The 21,945-nt window shown below is 34.1% G+C and overlaps 1 protein-coding gene across 1 annotated transcript in view; it reads left to right on the top strand.

Annotated features, from left to right (window-relative positions):
• The first annotated feature begins 10,572 nt into the window (after nucleotides 1-10,572).
• HPX (hemopexin) overlaps nucleotides 10,573-21,945 on the top strand; it is a 32,379-nt gene continuing 21,006 nt past the window's right edge. The window contains exons 1-2 of the mRNA XM_074302537.1: nucleotides 10,573-10,596; nucleotides 10,656-10,696. Coding sequence (XP_074158638.1) covers nucleotides 10,573-10,596; nucleotides 10,656-10,696 — 65 coding nt within the window. The remainder of the gene's footprint in view (nucleotides 10,597-10,655; nucleotides 10,697-21,945) is intronic.

Below are 21,945 nucleotides of genomic sequence, written 5' to 3'. Positions count from 1 at the left end.
ATAAATGTGGTTCACCACACTTTTCAAATTTTTTTTCCAGATTTCATCCTCTTTTTTTTTCTTCCTTTTTTTGTCTTAATTATTATTTGTAATATAGGATATTTTATAGGAATAAAGGAGTAGGGATATTGGATAAAATATTGATGTAAAAAATGTCAATAAAAACTGATTTTAAAAAAATTTTTAAATAGATGCAAAATTCTCTCCAAGATCTGTGACATTCTTTTTCTTTTGCCCTTTTCCTTTTCTTTTTTTCTTTTTTAAAATTAATTTTATAATTATAACTTTTTTTGACAGTACATATGCATAGGTAATTTTTTACATTATCTCTTGCACTCACTTCTGTTCCAAATTTTCCCCTCCTTCCCTCCACTACATTCTCTAGATGGCAGGCAGTCCCATATATGTTACATGTATTACAGTATATCCTAGATACAATGTATGTGTGCAGAACCAAATTTCCTGTAAAAGTAACCTGGGAAGAAAGACAATAGTGCAAACAGTTTACACTCATTTCCCAGTGTTCCTTCTCTGTCTGATTCTGTCCATCATTGATTAATTGGAACTGAATTAGATCTTCTCTTTGTTGAAGATATCCACTTCCATCAGAATACATCCTCATACAGTATTGTTGTTGAAGTGTAAAATGATTTCCTGGTCCTGCTTATTTCACTCAGCATCAGTTGATGTAAGTCTCTCCAGGCCTCTCTGTATTCATTCTGCTGGTCATTTCTTACAGAACAATAATATTCCATAACATTCCTATACCATAATTTACTCATCCATTCTCCAATTGATGAGCATCCATTCATTTTCCAGTTTCTAGCCACTACAAAAAGAGCTTCCACAAACATTTTGACACATACAGGTCCCTTTCCCTTCTTTAGTATTCCCTTGGGATATAAGCTGGATCAAAGGGTATTCACAGTTTGATGACTTTTTGGGCATAATTCCAGATTGCTCTACAGAATGGTTGGATTCATTCACAATTCCACTAACAATGCATCAGTGTCCCAGTTTTCCCACATCCCCTCCAACCTTCATCATTATTTTTTCCTGTCATCATCTTAGCCAATCTGACAGGTGTGTAGTGGTATCTCAGAGTTGTCTTAATTTGCATTTCTCTGATCAATAGTGATTTGGAACATTCTTTCATATGAGTGGAAATAGTTTCAATTTCATCATCTGAAAATTGTCTATTCATATCCTTTGACCATTTATCAATTGGAGAATGGTTGTGATATTCTTCTACAACTATGGATAGAGTCAAGGAGAAAGTGGATTCAAATTTAGTACATCTGGGAAAAGAATAACAGTTTCTGGAAGTCTTTTTCCTATAGTTCTCAAGACATTTTTTAGTATTGGTATAGTTTCTTTTGCTAGGTTCTTTATAGTACCTTGTATATGCTTCCGGTCTGTCATTAGCTCCTGATGCAGACATTAATAGATGTTTGGAATGCTGTTAGGATTAAACAAGGATAAAGTGTTTATGTTCACATAGGAGGATGGGGAGTCCAATATCCTGCTGGCCCTACTAAGCTCAGAAATTCTTCTTTGGCCAAGGAGGGTATGATGGTGAGAGGCCCCTTCTGCATGTAACACAGAGGTTTGATTAGAATGACTCTCCCCACAAAGCTGCTGCATTATCTTTTCTCTGGTTCTGAGTTTGCCTGCTAATTTATAGAAGATCCAAGTATGTCCAAATCCCTCAATCAGTCCTGTCTGACATCATTTAACTTAGTCAAATAGCTTTCAAAAAATTTTAAAATTTATCAGTGACTTTTCACACTGTATAAAAAAGGTATTCTTTTTTTTTTTTCTTTTTTTTGGTTTTTGCTGAGGCAATTAGGGTTAAGTGACTTGCCCAGGGTCACACAGCTAGGAAGTGTTAAATATCTGAGACCATATTTGAACTCAGGTCCTCCTGACTTCAGGGCTGGTTCTCTATCTGCTACACTATCTAGCTGCCCCTAAAATCTGGGGTCCATGAAATTCTAAAGCAGTTATGGATACACTTTTGAAGTCTTTGGAACAACAACAACAACAACAAAATTCGGTTCTGCACATAGATATTGTATCTAGAATATACTATAACATATTTAATATGTATGGGAATGCCTGCCATCTGGGGGGGGGGGAGGAGGGAAGAAGGGGAAAATTCAGAACAGAAAGAAGTACAAGGGATAATGTTGTAAAAAAGTACCTATGCATATGTACTGTCAAAAATGTTATAATTATAAAATTAAAAACAAAGAAATTTAACAGTTCATTGAAATATTTAAAAACATTATTATGAAAAGGGGTCTATAGACTTCACCAAGCTATCAAAGGGCGATCTTTGACATAAAAAAAAGTTAAAGAACTTCTGGTCTGAAGACTTTCATTGAGTAAAATTGGGAGATGTTTTCACCATCTTAAGGTATGACGGCTCAGCACCTTATTATTTTAGTGGATGCATAACTGATCTAGAGACTGAATGACCCTCATCCTTATATTTGTTACAAACAATTTTTATCCTTATATGGCTGCATCTGAAGCTGTATAATATTACTGTTTGTTGTCATGGTTTGTTATCTATGAACCTCTAGGTTTCTCAAATGATGTATCTTTTTAAAAATTATGCAACATATTTTTTTCAATCAGAAGAAATCTGTCTTCTTTCCCTTCCTCAAAACTTCCCACATCAAATTAAGAATTAAAACATCTGTTATAAACATGTATAGTCAAGCAAAACAAATGTATATATTAGTTATGTCAAAAAAGAGTCTTATTCTGTACTTTTAGTTGTTCATGTGTCTATCAAGAGGTGGGGAGGAAGTTTTATTTTAGTCCTCTGAAATTATGGTTGTGGGGACAAGTTTCATTATTGGTCTTCTGAATTTATAGTTAGTCATTATACTGATCTGAGTCCCCAGTTCTTTCAAAGTTGTTTATCTTTACATGCTATCATTGTATAATTGTTTTTCTGGTTCTATTCACTTTACTCTGTATTAGCTCATATAAATCTTTTCAGATTTCTTAAAAATTATCCATTTTATCATTTTATTATAATAGCATTTCGTTATATTTATATAACATAACTTGTACAACCATTCTTCAATTTATGGACACACTTTAAGATTCGGATTTTTTTTTTGTCACTTCATCAAGATCTATAAATATTTTTGTGTATTCTAGAGTTTATTTTGTTTAAAACTTAATTCCTCCCTTAATCTACCCTCATTCTAATTCTCCCTTCTCCCTTTTTGCTCTTATTTCTCTGTTGAATGATATGTATTTCTATGCCCAATTCTGTGTGTGTGTGTGTGTGTGTGTGTGTGTGTGTGTGTATGTGTGTATGTGTATGTGTGTGTGTGTGGTATTCTTCCCTCCTAGACCAGTTCAGATGAGAGTGAAATTCATGTGTCAGCCATTTCCACAATTTGCTTTCTCCTTGTTTGGATAGATATTTACTTTTATAGGCTGATTATGTGAGATAATTTCTCCAACCTTTCTCTTTCCTATCTTCCAGTGTGTTCCTTTTCTCCTCTTTTCCCTTTCTTATTTTAAGACAAAACCACTCCTTAGCTTTATCTAATTAAACTCTATGACATGATGAGCATAGATTTAGACGGGACATGTGAAATTTTTTAATATGTGAATGTAAGCACTTTAGTATCTTATTCTTGTTTATTCATATTTACATGTATTTGTTTCTCTTAACTCCTGTGATTGCACTTTAAAGTTTCTGTGTAATTCTGTTTTTGTTTTTTGTTTGTTTGTTTTTTCAATCAGGAATTCTTGGAAATCCTCTATTTTGTTAAAAATTTATTTTTTTTCCTGGAGAATTACACTTAGTTTTCTGGGTAAGTTACTCTTCTCTATAGGCCTATGTGCTTTGTGTTCTGAAATATTTCAAGTTCTTTGCTTTATAGTGGCCACAATGCTAAGTCACTTATAATTCTGACTGTGACTCCTTGAGACTTGAATACTTTCTGTCTGCTCACAGTAGTTTGCCTTAACCAGAAGCTCTGGATTTTGGCTATAATCTTTCTGGGAGTTTTTAATCTGGGATTTCTTTCAGGAAGTAACTGATGGATTTTTTATCTTTCTACTTTGTCCTCTGGTTCTGAGAAATATGAGCAGTTTTCTTTTAAGATTTCTTAAAATATTGGGGCAGCTAGGTGGCTCAGTGGATAGAGCACCAACCCTGAAGTCAGGAGGACCTAAATTCAAATTTGGTCTCAGACACTTAACACTTTCTAAACTGTGTGACTTGGGCAAGTCACTTAATCTCAATTGACTCAGCAAAAAAAGAAAAAAACAAAAACAAAAACAAAAACAAAAAACTTAAAATATGATGAATAGGCTCTTTTTATTGTGGGTTCATTATTATTATTATTATTATTATTTTATTTTTTTAGTGTTGATACTTGGCTAGGAAGTTGGGTGGTACAATGGAAAGAGGAACTGAATTCAAATCTGGTTTTATACATTTATTAGCTAAGTAATCCTAGGCAAATCATTTAACCCTATTTGCCTCAGTTTCCTCATCTGTAAAATGAGCCGAGAAGGAAATGACAAACTACTCCAACATCTTTGCCAAGAAAACTTCAAATGGGTCACAAAGGATTGGACATGACTGAATGATTGCACAACAAATTTAGATAGACGATTCTTAAATATCTCACGGACAAGAAATATTCAGTTTGTTGCTTAGTCAAGATTTTGTGCCTCTTATGCCAAACTGTTAATTCTCTTTCCGATTCTTTCTTCCAGATTTCTCATTTTTCTTTCCATTTCCCCCCTCTAATTCTCATTTATTTGTTTTTTAAATACTATTTATTTTTTTCAATTACATGTGAAAACAATTTTTGATATTCTTTTTTTTTTTTAATTTTGAGTTCCAAATTCTCTTTTTTCCTCTCTAGTTCCTTCCCTCACTGAGATAGCAAGCAATTTCATATAGGTTATACAAGTACAATCATGAAAACATATTTCCATATTAGTCATGTTATGAAAGTAAGAGCAAAAAGAAAAAAAATTTAAAAAAGAAAGTGAAAAATATGATGCTTCAATCTGCATTCACACTCCATCAGTTCTTTCTCTAGAAATGGATAGAATTTTTCATCATGAATCTTTTGGAATTGTCTTGAATCATTGTATTGTTGAGGATAGCTTAGTCATTTGTAGTCTATTATCGTACAATATTGCTCTTACTATAATTTCTGATATTACTTCACTTACATATCAGTTCATGTATGTTTCTAAATTTTTCTGAAACCATCCTGCTCATTATTTCTTGTAATACAATAGTATTCCTCAATCATATATAATAACTTTAGTCATTCCCCAATTGGTGGGAATTCCCTCAATTTCTAATTTTTTTGCCAATGCAAAAAGAGATGCTATAAATATTTTTGTGTAAATAATCCATTCCTTTTTTCAAAATATCTTTGGGATACATATTGAGTAGTGGTATTGCTGGGTCAAAGGATATGCATATTTTTGAAGTCTTTTGAGCACAGTTCCAAATTCCACCAACACCACATTAATGTCCCAATTTTTCCATATCCTCTCCAACATTTATCATTTTTCTTTGCTATCATATTAGCCAGTTTGATCAGTGTGAGGTAGAAGTTCAGAGTTGTTTCAATTTGTATTTCTCTAATCAAAAGTGATTTAGAGCATTTTTTCCCATATTATTAGAGATGGCTTTGATTTATTCATCTGAAAGCTACCTATTCATATCCTTTAATTCATTGTTAATTGGGGAATGACTTGTTATAAATTTGATCCAATTCTCTATATATTTGAAAAATGAGGCCTTTATCAGAAACACTTGTAAATTCTGCTCCCCTCCCCCTTTCCCCCCAGCTTTCTACTTTCTTTTTAATCTTGGCTGCATTGGTTTTGTTTGTGCAAAAACCTTTTAATGTAATATAATCAGAATCATCAATTTTTGTACCTCATAATGCTCTTTATCTCTTGTTTAGTACTAAATTCTTTTTCTCTCCATAAATCTAACACCTTGCTTCTGATCTTTTTATATTAATTCCCTTGATATTCTTGATCTTTTTGTTCCTTCAAATGAATTTTGTTATTTTTCCTAGTTCTATAAAATAATATTCTGATAGCTTTATTGATATGGCACTAAATAAAAATATGTCATTTTATTATTTGGCTCAGATTACTAACAAGCAATAAATGTTTTCCAATTTTTCATATATGACTTTATTTGTGTGAAAAGTATTTTGTAATTGTGATCATATTGTTCTTGGGTTTGTCTTACCAGGTATACTTCCAAATATTGTCTACAGTTATTTAAATGGAATTTCTCTTTCTTTCTCTTGCTGAGGGACTTTGTTGGTAATATATAAAAATGCTGATGATCTCTGTGGGTTTATTTTTTATCTTGCAAGTGTGTTAAAGTTGTTAATTATTTCTCCTTGTTTTTTAGTTGATTCTATAGGATTCCCTAAGTATGCCATCATGTCATCTGCAAAGAGTTTTGTTTTCTTTTCCTGTTGCCTATTCTACTTTCTTCAACTTCCTTTTTTTTCTCTTATTACTATAACTAGCATTTTTAGTACAATACTGATAATAGATGTAATAATGGACATCCTTGCTTCACCCCTGATGTTCCTGGGGAGGCTTCTGGTTTATGCCCATTATATATAATTCTTTCTGATGGTTTTAGATAAGTATTACTTATCATTTTAAGGTAAGCTTCATTTATTCCTATGCATTATAGCGTTTCTAATAGAAATGGGCGTTGCATTTTGTCAAAAGATTTTTCTGCATCTGTTGAAATAATTATATGATTTCTATTGGTTTTGTTATTGTTATGGTCAATTATGCTGATAGTTTTCCTAAGATTGAATCAGCCCAGAATTCCTGGCATAAATCCCAATCTGGTCATAGTATATGATCTTTGTGATATAGTTCTATAATCTCTTTCCTAATATTTTATTCAAATCTTTTGCATCAATATTCATAATAGAAATTAGTCCATAATTTTCTTTCCCTGTTTTGGTTCTTTATGGTTTAGGTATAAGTATCATATTTTTGTTGTAAAAGGAATTTGTGCCATAAAAGGATTCCTTATTTGCCTATTTTCCAGTTTATATAGTTTTGGATCTCATTTCATTTATAAGAATATTTTGAATTAATTTTAAAACTCTTGCTTAATCTCTCAGGAATTTTGGCTGAATTAGTTCCCAATTTGTGTTTTTCTTTAAGACTTTGCTTGTAGATGTTTGGAGCCATGTTTTTCTTTTAAGTTGTATCTTGAGCATCCCCATCACCATAATAGTTTTTTAGAGTAGAATACTTTTTTTTATTAACTTATTCTTCTAGCCTGTTTCCTAACTGTAGAATATCAGGATCAGATCCTGTAGAGTTATGGAGAGAAGGTAAAGACAGATCTTGTTGCTACTTTTGGGAGGAGGATGTCAAATATTTTGTGTTGTTTCAGGATTTCAGTAACAGCTCAAGCTGGGGGCCTGCAAGCTGTTAAAGCTACCCGAGAATTGTGGTACAGGGCACAGTCTGATTGTTTCTTCTCTGATCTAAGCTCTGCAATTTCCTGATTTGGGTTTGGGTCTGAGCAATAATAGACTCAGTCCCTAAGAGTCAGCTGGGAAGCTTTGCTTATTTGGAGTGTCGCAACTTTAGGTTCCTCTTTTTACTGTGATTTCTGCCTGAAAGCTTCATAAAGGGCTAGAAACTAAGACTGATATCGTACTATGTTCCTGGGATACTGCTGTTGTTTGCTTTAGAATTTCCTCTTTATTTGATATACACCTCAGAATCCATGACTGCTGCCTTCCCAGGGACCCAATTTTCCTCCTCTGTACACTAGATCTACGTATGAGCAATGTGTGACAAAGATGTATTGTGTTCCAATATAGTATGGTTTTTTGATCACCTCTTGTTTTGGTTCATGTCCTATCTCTGAACACTGGAGAGCTCCATGAGACTCCAGCTCTTAGTCAGACTTCTTTCCTCCAATATCTATAGACTTCTCAATTGGTCTCCCTATGTCAACCTAGGCTAGAAAAATGGCTATGATGATGTGCCAGACTGAAATGCAGCCTCTGAGAGAACAATGAATTCTATACCCCTTCTCCCAATTATCCATCACATATCCTTGATGACACATTTCATTATTGTTATCCAGCAAGAGGCAATTTAGTGAATGGGACACCTAATATATACATATATATGTTTCACATAAATATGTACCCATATGCATTTGTATATTTAGAAACTTCATGAATTTACATGTGGCATCTAACCCTTCTGACTATTCCAGATACCCCCAGGTATTTTTTCCTGAGCTTGAGTGAGGGGCTTTCCTTGAGAGATTTATTAATGTGGCAGTCATCATCACTGTGTCAAAAATTATGATGTATGAAAGATGATTTGTTAATCTGGAAAAAGCTATAATTTGTAGTAACTTCAGTGCTTTAAAATATCCATGATTTTGTCAAGTTGGGACCTTTTCCAAATCTTAATAGGCAACTTATGAGTTGGTGTGCTCAAAAAAAAAACCCCAAAACAGCCCTATAACAATGGACCTCTTTGCATTTAATTTAATTTGATGCATTAATTCAGAACATTAAAGCAGTGGTATCTCAATCTTTTTGACCCCAAACCCTTGTCAGTAATTTATGTTTGAGCATACCTCCTCAATATATTTATATAATTATTTATACATTATATAATTTTAAGAAATAGATTTATTGTACAATTTATGCAAAAATAGAAATTAAAGAATGAGAGAAGATGTAAGAATCATTAATGATATAAAAACACTTTTTGCTTTCAATAAGATACTATTAGTAATGCTATTTTAGTGAGAGCAGTATGCTTGATTATGCTTCATTGCTTTTAAATATTTTGATTTAACACTTTGTGATACAGACATTTGGTTCTGTTTAATTTATTTCACTTTTTATTTTTAATGGTTTCCCGAGCTGAAAAAGAGACCTCACAAAGTTATGTAGATCAAAATGGAAGATATGAGCCATCAGCTGCATTTACTAATTCATGATAATCAATTTTCATTCCTATTCATGAATTATGTAAAAATTTTTGTTGAACTTTGACTAGTAACTTTTCATATTCTCAGATGTCAATGAGCTGTTCTTATGAACTAATTATATGGAGATACATTTTAAAATTTTTTTAAAAATCTTCAAATAAAAGTTTCAAAAACAGGTTATGAAATTTCATTTCCAAATTCTTAAAGCATGAAAATAATTTTTATAGGTGAAACATTATTTTTTAAAGACCTAGAGAAGAAAACATTGAGAGTATCTTGTTCTACAGAGAAATTAGAAAGAGTGATAATTGAGGTAAGGTCAACAGGTCTGTGAATTAAAAGACCACTTGTAATTTTGGAGAGTGATCAAATGAGTGGAGTCAAAGATGGGGAGAAAGGGAGAATTTTTTAGAGTGGAAGAGTGATAATATCCTTGACAGGAATAAAAATAGAGAAAGGTGGAAAAACAGAAAAGGATAGAGTTTAATGGGAAGGAAGGGAGAATATATTGTAATGAGATATATGATGTAGTTCACCACTCATTTGTGTTTGCTCATCCTGTACTATTTTCCATTAAAAAAATAAAAAGGGGAAATGTTTTTAATCACTACCTCCTGTCACAGAGCACAAGGCCTGCCTGCTGAGGAATGCTTGTGGCAGTCACAAGGTAAGGTGGGGGCTGGGGAATTTTACCTCTGTAATTACTGTGGTCTACATATGTCTCTGTTAAATTAATTGAAGGAGAGGTTGGGTTGCACAGCCACATGAGGCTAGTTGCTGGAGGGGTTAAAGACTCAGACTGTTGCATTATAATGAATGGGTAAGGAGAGTATTGTAGTGAAGATAGAAATAAGCCCTCTAATTGGCTAACACAAGAAGAGTGGAATGCAATCAATTTTTCTAACCTCAGATGGATTATAATTTGAGGTTTGACCTAGTCCTCTGGGGCTCCCCACTTTGGAGACTACTGCCTTAAAATCCTTTTCCTGATATACATATAAATATATAGCCTCAATTGTCTGCTCATTCCTTGAAGAACTTTGCCCTTAGCATAGTCCTGGAATTAGGTACAACATAGTGAGCATTTTTTTATATATAGTACTTAAAGTGTTTTGCAGTTATTATTTTATTCTCACATAAATCCTGGAAGGTAGGTGCTATTATTATCAGCATTTTATAGATGAGAAAACAGAAGCAGGTTTATCCAGGGATGACACATAATTAGTAAAAGTATGAATCTGGATTTGAATCCAGTTCTTGGATTCCAAAGCCAGAAGTCTATCTACCATACCATCTAGCTATCTCTCTGGCTAGCACTTATGTAGTACTTGAGGGTTTATAAAACATTGTCTATGTGTTAACTCATTTGATCCTCAGAATTCTGTGAGGTGGATATTATTATTATCCCCATTTTACAAATGAGGAAACTGACACTAATTGCTCAGGATTACAAAGCTAATGTTTCAGACAGGATTCTTGACTCCAAAGTCCAGGACTGCATCTCTTCACCATGTAGTGACGTGCTTAAAGGAAAACTTCCACAGATGGAGTATCCACGACTTCTTGAGGTAATCTATTTTGTCTACTTTTTCTAATTCTGTTTTTTAGGAAATTTGTCCATTAAAAGAACCAAAACCAGCCTTTCCCTGATTGCTTCCAGTTCTTCCAGTAAGTTAAGCAGAAAAGTCAAGTCCCTTAATAATCCTTCCAAATACTTAAACACACCTATACGATTCTCTCTTAAATAGCCTCAATTCCTTCAGTGACTTGGTTTCAAGTATCCCTCACCATTCCGGTTGCTTCTTTTAGCTTCAATTTATCAATGATTTTATAAACATGTGGTGCCCATAGCCACAAATAATAAATATGCCTGATGTAATCCCATCAAGAACAGAAAACTGCAAAATTGTCATTTCCCAGTATTCTGTACCATACTTTTATTAGTGCAAGCTATGATGGATTTAGCCTTTTTGACTATCGTGGCACACTGATTCACAATGAATTTGTAATACATTGAGAGCCTCAGGGTTTTTTCAGCATGGGTGCATAGGGGGGTTGGGTAAGGAATAGAACTGCCAAAAATTCTCTCAAGTGAGAACAGGGAGCTGAGTCATAAGTACCTCTGCTCCCAGAAAAATGTGACCTGTGCCAACAGATTTAAGGTCCTCTCTTTGCCCACAGATTTAACACTAACAACCCCCTCTTAGCCAAAAGAATCCTGCCCTTCCTGTGTATACACAAAGGACTATATTTTTAGGAACCAAGACCAGTGGTGTGAGCCAAAAAAAGATATAAAACATACAGAAAAGACTCAGGAAAGGAAATTCCCTGAAATTACAGACATTAAGGATAACCCAGGGCCACAGTTCTGAGCACCTCTCATTATTATCAAATCCTTTTTTTATTATTATTATTATCAAAACCACTTTGAATGACTCACTTAGAGCATTGGTATGACTCCATCTAATTAATGATATCATTGATGTTTTCCTTATCCCCACCTTTCTACGTATGATTTCCTATTAATCCTCTATCTATCCAACAACAATATAATGTAAGCTTCTTGTAGAAAACAATTTTTACTTTTTTATCTCCAGTGCCTCACACAGTGCCCACCACAAAATGGTAGGTGCCTCATAACTATGTGTTGAATGAATAAAATGAATGTACATATTGGAGGCTTTTTCCTAGTCCTTTTAATATTTCTTGGGTACTAGTGCCATATCCAGGCTCTCCATCTGTTACCCTCACTACAAGACTGGCTCACCTTTTCTGTTTCTACATTTCCTGGGTGATGAGTGTTATAGCACTTTTTGCTCACAAGTTATTTCTGGTAATATTTAGGCTGCAGCCTAAAACACCCACAAGGCATTTCTGCATTACTTCTTAGGTAATTTACAATTCTGATTCTTCTGAGGTTGTTCTGGACTATGATTTGCAGCCATCTGATGACTGACATTAAAATGTCAGAGGATTGCTGACATTAAAAATGAATTGGCATTAGGGAGCAATCTGGGATCACTGAAAACACCAAGAATTAATTGGTGGCACTGGTCCCTTTGTACCTGTCCTTTGTCCAGGTACCAGAGGAGAAACGATGGATAAGTGGATATTAATGGCCCAGCTGCCTCTCAAGGGAATGCTCTGGAACTTGGAGTGTGATTCCTATGTACACCAACAAGTGGCACTAAGCACTTGAGATAACTGGCCAGAGCTTTTCTGTCATTCTTCAGTAAGCATAGGTATGACCTACTTTAGATCTCTGTGCATGTACCTGGGAGCACTTCCAGCCTCCTACCAATTCCTGCTGGGGTTCTCTCTAATCAGTCTAGTTTTAAAATATTGAAACAATACTATAATATTTCATAAACTTATCACAATTGGCTCATATGTTTTTGCTCCATTAAAAATACTATTTCTTTCCCTTCTTTGTGTGACTCAAAGAAGAAAAACCTGCATCATAGATTAGAATTCATTCACTGAACTAAATCACAATTAAAAAGATATGCTCACAAAGCTCCTGATCTATGGTCATTCTATTCTCCCGCCTTCAGTTTTTAGCCAGATATTCCTCAGGAATACAAGTGACCTTTTAGAGAAGTCCATTCCTAATATTCACTTTCCTTTAGAAGTTGATTTTGATTTTGATTTTCAGTTCCAAATTATTTTCCTCTTTCCACCCCTTCCCTAGACCTTGAAAAGGCAAGGAATATGATACCCATTATCATATTGGGTTGAAGTTATGTAAAACACTTCTTCATTAGCCATGTTCTGGGGGGAGAAGATAAAAAAAATAAAGAAAAATATTCTTTAACCTATGCTCTCTAAAAACAGCTTCTGAATGACAATCTACATCTATAGGGAATTCTTCCATTTGAATTCTGTGAAAGACATCCTCCATGAAACTGACATTTTTGTTGAGTGGTATATCCCCTTATTTTTTGCTTAATTTGATATTTATAATCATAATATCAATGAACAAAAGTTTAGTTAAGCATTTATTGGGTGTCTATCATGTGCCAAGGACAATGCTGGATATTTGGGACAATGATAATAATAATAGTACTAGTCATAATAATAATAGCTGGCATTTCTATAGTGCCTTTGATATGGCAGATATTGTGTCAAGCACTTTGCAAATATTATCTCATTTTTGATCCTCACAACAACCTTGGAATGCAGATACTACTCTTATTCACATTTTATAGATAAGGAAACTAAAATATTCCTGGCTCCAAGGCCAGCATTCTATCTACAATGTATGATCTAGGCTATCTCAAATACAAAAGTGAAATACGTGTCCTCAAGGTCACTTACAATTATGATTCTATTAATTATCCACATGGTTGTGTCTATCAAAGACACTAGAAACACCTGGTTTGAGCAAAGCTTCCAAAACTGCATTTTGTTTTACTTTGTTATATTTTTTCCATTCCCCAAATATTTAGCATTATGTTATATTTCATTCTCTCTCTTTTTTCCATTCAGTTAATTGTGACTCATAAGATATAATGTATTATAGAAATAAAATTATCTTCTTTCCCCCTTTCATATTTTCATCAAGGATATCCTTGGTTTGTATATATACCATTCTCATAAAGATTTTATGGTGATGACAAAGTAAGTCCATGGTTCAGTTACTTCTCATCTTCCCCCTCACATCCTTTCCAACTCGCTGGGATATTGTAGCATCTGATAAATGAGACATATTATCTAATCTAACCTAAATATCTACCCTGAAAAAAATTTCAAGTGGATGAAGAATGGCTATTGTCCAGACTGTGACATGCAGTTGGTTGGAAAACACCACAAGCTCAATTCATCATCATATCCCAAACACTGAACTAGCTCTGGCAGTGCATGTGTCAACCTCATTATCGATGTGTACCTTCTTGAAAAATATACTATCAAGGTAAGAAAGTGTTGGTGCATGATTTTTTGACTGCACTCAATGCAATCTCTGAAGCTGAGATACAGTGAAATATGGATGGATTCTCTGCTGCTTGTGCTAATTTTTGTCTGGCAATTAACATCAAGGAGCACAGGTTCTCAACCAGCCAGCACCACATCATCCATATGTGGAGAAGTTTTCAATACTTGTGGATAAATTCATTTATAGTTTAACTAGATTTATGTAGAGTATTTGATGAAATATCTCATGTTGTTTTATGGAGTAAGATGGAGAGCTGTGTACCAGATAATTCAAGGTTTTAGAACTGCTTCTCTACCTTAAAATAAAGTACCATTCTTCTCTTCTTTCTCTGACTCTTACATTGAATAATTTCTCACCTGATAATTTTCATGGCTGTCCTTTAGTATTTCCTGGAGGACAAGTATTAACTTTCTCCTCTGAGCATCCAACTCTCTTATCTTCATCAAGATTTTCAAATTTATGTTTTAGGTCTAAAAATTCAACTGTGCTTTTCCTTCTCTAGTTTCTCTGAATGACTTTTTTTCCAATCTCTAACTTCTTGAAAAGGGTCAAATTCCCTTTCTGCCATCTTGAATCCTTTTTACCCTTCCATCAAAACCTCTTCCTGTCCCTAAGAGGCATTCCCTAAGTCCCTTCACCTCCTCCTCTAGGAGTGAGACCAGTTTATACTTGGAACACAAATAATAGTTACTTAGCTGTAGTAGAAATGTAAACACTGCACAACCAATTATATCACTTTAAAAAGTCATAAATGAAAACCTTTATAGAAGAAAATACTGATTTTAAAAAAAAATTCATGCTGAACAAATTCCTTTCTCTTTTAACAGATCTATAGATGCTAGAAATACCATATACAATAACTGGAATAGCTGTATTTCAGCAAGTCATTTGAAAAAATCTCTAAATTCACAAATCTTAGGGTTGAAAAGGGCCTGAGGCCCTGAGGTAAATGGACAGTAATCTCCTTTAAGACATCCTTTACGAGTAGTCATCTGGTATCCACTTGAAAGCCTCTAGTAATAGGGAATCCACTAGTTTTAGAGGCTGACTATTCCATTTTTGGTTAATCCTAATTGTTAGAAAGTATTCCCTTATATAGACCTGAAATCTTCCTCTCTACACTTCTTTCCAACTCTTTTGGTTTCACTCTCTGAGAATAAGGAGCAAGGATAATTTATTAATAATCTTGTAGATAAGAACTGGGTTAGATGGTGATGCAGTTCATTGTATTTTGATTTCTTTGTATGACTTAAATCAAAAAGTAAATGGATTTTTGCCAACCTACAGGGCAACATTTACTGAAGTGTTTCCAAGATGCTGTTCTTGTCTCTAATCATTTTTAACAATGACTTTGCAAAGGCATGAATGGCCTATTTGTCATATCTGTGACTGACACAAATATGGGAAATAGCTAATCTATTGGACAATAGTCAGATTAGAATAATAAATCATGTCTCAATAAGACAAAAATTAATAAAGATAACTATAAAGAATTACACTTGTTTAAAAAAAAAACCCAACTGCAAAAATACAGAAGAAATAGATATAATTAGACAGTAAATTGGGAAAGAACTGGAGGATGGATTAAAAATGGTTTAAAACTTGAGATAAATCCACAGTGGAACATAGTAGCCAGCAAAGCTAATGGACACTCTGCTACATAGATGGAGGCATAGAAAGAGTCTATACATAGAGAGGAGAATGATGCTTCTCTTCCTGGTCAGAACAAGTATGGAAAATCATTTTCAGTTCTGGCTTCATCATTTTAAGGATAGTAACAGACTGCTTCATGATTGACTGAGGATCACTTGGAAGGTAAGAATAATGGAGACAAGATAGAGCAAGATTGAAAAAATTGGGGATGTTTAATCTGAAAAGGAGAAAGCTTTTGGGGGTGGTGGCTGGTGGTTACTGTTTTCAAGTATTTAAAGGGCTAACATGTAGATAGGAGGCTTATAAGAGGAACACATAGGAAGTTTTGATGTTCAATACAAGGAACAACTTTTTTTATTAAAGCTTTTTATTTTCAAAATATATGCATAACTTCAACAACAATACTATATGATGATCAATTCTGATGGATGAGGCCATTTTCAACAATGAGATGAACCAAATCAGCTCCAATAGAGCAGTAATGAACTGAACCAGCTACATCCATTGAAAGAACTCTGGGAGATAACTATGAACCACTACATAGAATTCCCAATCCCTCTATTTTTGTCCGCCTGCATTTTGGATTTCCTTCACAGGCTAATTGTTCACTATCTCAAAGTCCTATTCTTTTTGTACAGCAAAACAACTGTTTGGACATATATACATATATTGTATTTAATTTATACTTTAACATATTTAACATGTATTGGTAAACTTGCCATCTGGGGTGGGGAGAGGAAAAATTAAAACAAAAGGTTTGGCAATTGTCAGTGCTGTAAAATTACCCATGCATATATCTGGTAAATAAAAACAATTTTAAAAAAACATATGCATGAATAAATTTTCAACATTAACATTAAAAGTGAGTAGTAGTAATAGTGGTGGTGATGGCAGCAGTACTAATGAATTGTCTATTTATTTAATATTTTATTATGTTATAAAATATTATAATTTATTTTTATAAAGGAAGTTTATAAGTGTAGAACAGATGACTATTTGTCAGGCAGGGTTTTTGGTTTCTGTTTAGATGCTAGTAATACTATCAGGGTTTGTTTGTTTTTTAAACAATTTTTTAGTGTCACATAGACTCCTTTGACAACCTGTTGATGCCGATAGTCCATTTCTCAGAACCCTATTTTAAAGTCATAAAGTAAAATATATACGATTAAAAAGGAAATCAGTTACTCTGAAATACAAACTCATGGATTCCCAGGTGAAGAAATCCAGTTCTAAATGATCTATGAGATTCCTTGATTCTGAAAGAGTGATAATTGAACTGAAAGCCATTGACAATGGCTAAGCTAGTGGGTAGTGTGAGGAGGCTCTGGTTATTTATTGTCAGCATGGTGCTGAGATCTCTTGGTATTTCTATGCCTAAAACACAATATTGACCAAAGTTGCAAGAAAAAGTTCCAGACCAGACTAATATTTCCTAGGGGGAAAAACAAGCCAATCAAGAAATCCTCACGGGCTATTTATTGGATAATTTAAGGGATCCATTCATGTCTCTTATCCAAAGAATTTAATTTTTTTCATCAGGAATTGGCCAATGGCAGAACTAGAGCAGGCAATACATCTGACAGCTAGACAAGTTTTATCAGGTCAATAAAGCTATATTTCATCTGTCAGTCTCCCCTATCTGGGTCAGATTGTTCAAGCCCATTTTTATTGGCCTTGAGGAGACAAATTTTTGTGGGAGTACAAGGGGCTGGTGGCAAATGATTGCCAGCTTCAAATATTTGAAAGAATTTCATAATCTCATATTTGAGAAGGGAGAGTCAGCATCACAAGGCTGATTATAGGAAGGCAAATATTGGTTTACTATAGAAAGAAAAACTTCCTTAAATTAGGGCTGCCTAAAAATCCAATGGACTGTCTCAGGAATTTAATTTCAGAATGAATATTTTCAGTTTATGGAAATAGGTTCCTCTGTGTTCAGGTGAGTGGTACTATTTTAGGACTGCAGAAGTGGTAAAATATTTGTCTCAACTATGTCGGACATATCCAGAAATTTCTGGTAATGGGAAGAAGTTCTAGCTCAGGCTTATGGGATGGGACTGAGGCTGGACACAAACTCTCAGAGTTGCACAGAAAACAATCTGGGTATCTACTTGCAGAAATACATAGAGTGGAATTCCCTTCCTCCTCTAACTGGAGTTGCTAGGTGGCAGAATGGATAAAGCACAAGACTTCAGGAGGACCTGAGTTCAAATTTAACTTCAGACATTTGCTAGCTATGCCCTCTGGGCAAGTCACTTAACTTGTTTGCTTGTGTTTTCTCATTTGTAAAATGAGAATAATAATAGCACCTGCTTCCCAAAGTTGTGAGATAAATGAAATAATAATTGTCAAGTGCCCAGCATGTGTGTGGCACTCAGTAAATACTATATAATTATTATCCTTATTGTCATCCACTGCCAGTACAAAATATAATTAGTACGACTGGGAAGAGAGGGGACTGGATGATATCCTAGTAAAGGAATTCACCATTATCCATACCAGGACTGCCTGGTCACTATGAATAGATGAGTGCGGTCTAAACTATTTCAGCCACTGCTGGGAATTCAATAAATACTTATTGAGTGTCTATTGTGTGTATAACACTGTGAACAAATATAAACCATTGCTCTACTTACAGTTTTTAATCTTAGAAGGAGAATAAGACCATTTAAGTGTGATACAATGGAAAAGAATGATGAATTGTAATCAGAGGACCCTGGTTTAAATCCCAGCCCTACAATTCACTGCAGGGGTGATCTTGGCCAAAAATTTAATCTCTTTATGCCTGAGTTTCCTCATCTGTAAAAATGAAGGAATTAGACTAGGTGACCTTTGAACTCCCTCCATAAGTGCCTTTAATGACATAGATCACATCCATTCAATTATTTAGTAGAAAAGACTATACTAAAAAATGTTAATAAAATAAAATTTTCAACATACCTTTAGATTTTTAAATTAAAAAAAATCGATGTATCATATTACCATTCAGGAAGCTGGTTGTTAAACATTTGCCAGTACACTACTACTGTCCACCAAGTTTGGTCACATATCTAGTCTATGCAAATATCAGCTATCTTAAAACAAACAAACAAACAAAATTTTCCCCCAATTTAAGTACCTATAGGTATTCAAGCAATCCCACATTTAAGTACCTATACTTAAGCATCTGTAGGTACTTAAATCCTTACTGACTGATCCCATTTTCCCATCAGGTGGTTATTCCACATTGCATTCTGTTTGTGTATCCAATAGATCACAACCAGTCAATGATTTAGTAGGTAAGACTATACTCAAAAAATGTTAATAAAAGAAAATGTTCAATAAACTTCTAGATACTCAATGGATCTTAGGATGATGGCATATAGTAGGCATTTAATAAAAGCTTATGGGTTGATTGATTGATTGAGACTATTGATAGCACAAATAGATAAGTTTTTATATCTGATCTGTCTACCCTTTTCATTATCTGCCAAGCTATGTGGCATGGGATGGGATAGGGAGGAAGAAATCATTTGCACATAGATCAAAGATGATGGTGTGACCATTAGACTTGAGTATAGTGCCACCTGGTGAGTGATTTATAAATTACATTCCCTATTTTCCTGAGGGTTTAAAAGACACAACACATGAACTGGAGCTCCCAAGTGTCCTCTGGAATATACACTAATAGGGGTTGTGTTGGACTCAGCTTGAACTGTTTATGAGAGCTGATTGGTAAATTTTCAGTGTGAGTATTGACACAATGGAAATCAATAAATGCTACAATTCATAACTTCATGTATCATTTTGCTTATTATATAGACTTAGAAAGTGACAGGGAAAATGTTAATAATGCAGATAAAGTTTAAAAGGATGTCAGTGCAGGTAGATGTATACTTTTATCTGTTTTTGGTCTGTGTTTGGTTTTGCAATGTGGCCAATATGGAAATATGTTTTATCCAGCTTTTCACATATAATTGCTATCAAATTACTTACCTTTTCAAGGAGGGAAAGAATAGGAAGGAGAGAATTTAGAACCCATTTTACAAAGTGAATGTTAAAATTTTGTAATTGGAAAATATTTAATGAAATGAATCTTTTAAAAAATCCATGTATCATATCACCTTCCCCCTTAAGGAATTTACCAGGCCACTACTACTGTCCACCCAGTTCTATTCACACATATCCAGTCTATGTAAGTATCAGCTGTCTTTTAAAAATAAATTGTTTCCCAATTTAAGTACCTATAGGTATCCAAGCAATTCCACACTTAAGTATCTATGCTTAAGCTCCTGTAGGTACTTAATCCTTACTGACTGATTCCATTTTTTCCCATCCCGTGGTTATTCTACATGGCATTTTGTTTGTATATCCAACAACTATTTTTTTGATTTGTTTTTTAATGTCACTGTCAATTTTTACCCTCCTTTCCCAATAACACCTACCTTTGTGACAAGGGAAAATATCTAAGCAAAACAAAACAACACATTAGCCATGTTGCATTTTATCAGACTTCTAGAATAAAGCTCAGTCATTATTTCAATCCAAAATCTAACCTTTTCTTTTCAATCAATGTGGTCATTGTGTGTTTTGTTTTGTTCTCTGCTGTCTTTGTTCTACATCAGCCCAGGGAAGTCTCTCCACGTTTCTCTGCATTCCTCATTTTTGTTATTTCTTATGGGATAATGAGTCTATCACATTCATATTGTGGTTGTGGTTCAATTATTTCAGTTGTAGCTGACTCTTTGTGACCCCATTTGGATTTTCTTGGCAAAGATGCTGAAGTGGCTTGTCATTTCCTTCTTTAGCTCATTTTGCAGATGAGGAAACTGAGGCAAATAGTGTTAAGTGACTGGGCCAAAGCCACACAGCTAGGAAGTGTGGAATGTCAAATTTGAGCTCAAACTTTATTCTTTTTCCCCCCTTTCATGCCTCACTTCCACCTCCAAGCAGGCTATAGTTAAGAAAGTATTTATTTATGTACAGATTTATAAATATATACATACACACACACACACATATCTTTCCTATCTCTGCTGACTCTTTGCTTTAATTATGCTCCTAACTTGTTTTGCTATTACTTAACCTCCCCCCACCCATGGATCCCTCCCTTGTCTTCTTCCCTTGCCCTTTACTTCCTTGTCTGTCCATCCTTCCCCTTTTATTTCTTTATAGCTTTTGGAAAGTGCTATACCCTTCATAGTATATATAGAATGTTGCCTATTGAACCCATTCCCAAAGTGAATAGATTTTCAGAACTACGAGTCCTCCTCCCCCTTTTAGTGCCTCTGCACTATTCTTCATCTTCATCTTATTTGTATAACATAATTACTACTTTTATTTTAACTCTGTTCTAATTTTTCTTTTGGGCTGCCCTATTGTTAATGTCAATATTAAACATATGGTATTTATTTCTCATGTAAACAAAACAATTTGTCCATTTGGTTTGGTTGATAGAAAGTCCTGAAAATCTGCAAGTTCATTGAATGCCCATTTTTTCTTTTTCAATAAGAACTGGATATGATATTTTTGACCACAGGCCTAGTTCTTTTGATTGTAGGTAGATATGATTCCAGGACTTACAGTCTTTTAATGTGGCTGCTGATAAGTTCTGTACATTCTAATTATAGCTCCAGCATATTTAAATTCTTTTTCTTGTTTCTTGGAAAATTTTCTCTTTGATCTGTGGGTTTCAAAATTTGGCAATAATGTTCCCATGTGTTTTCCACAAAGGATTTCATTGAGGTGGTAATCGGTGGATTTTTTTTCTATTTCTACTTTCCCCTCATGTTCTATCACTCCAAGACAATTTTGTTGGATTATTTCTTGAATTATTGTTTCCAGGTCCTTTTTTGGCCATAACTTTCAAGCAGTCCAATTATTTTAATATTTTCTCTTCTTGATCTGTCTTCCAGATCTGTTGTTTTTCTTATAAGATGTTTCACATTCTGTTCTATTTTTTTTCATTCTTTATAATCTGTTTTGTTATTTCTTGGTCTCTCTTAGCTCCCCTTACCTAATTCTAACTTTCAAAGAGTTATTTTCATCTTGAGACTCTATCTCCTTTTCTAGTTGGTTAATTTTTTTCCCATAATCTTCTTGTTTTTCTTGGATTTTTAAAAAATTTTTCCTCAATGTCTCTCATTTGATTTTTTTTTCCTTTTTCTGAGGATGTGGTTAAGTTACTTGCCCAGGGTCACACAGCTAGGAAGCGTTAAGTGTCTGAGACCACATTTGAACTGGGGTCCTCCTGAATTCAGGGCTGGTGCTCTATCCACTGTGCCATCTAGCTGTCCCTTCTCATTTGATTTTTAAATTCTTTTTTTTGAGTTCTATAAAATCTCTCTGGCCT

This window comes from Sminthopsis crassicaudata, chromosome 3 (assembly GCF_048593235.1).
Source record: "Sminthopsis crassicaudata isolate SCR6 chromosome 3, ASM4859323v1, whole genome shotgun sequence".
NCBI classification, from domain to species: domain Eukaryota; kingdom Metazoa; phylum Chordata; class Mammalia; order Dasyuromorphia; family Dasyuridae; genus Sminthopsis; species Sminthopsis crassicaudata.
This window is presented reverse-complemented; position numbering and strand designations above follow the sequence as displayed.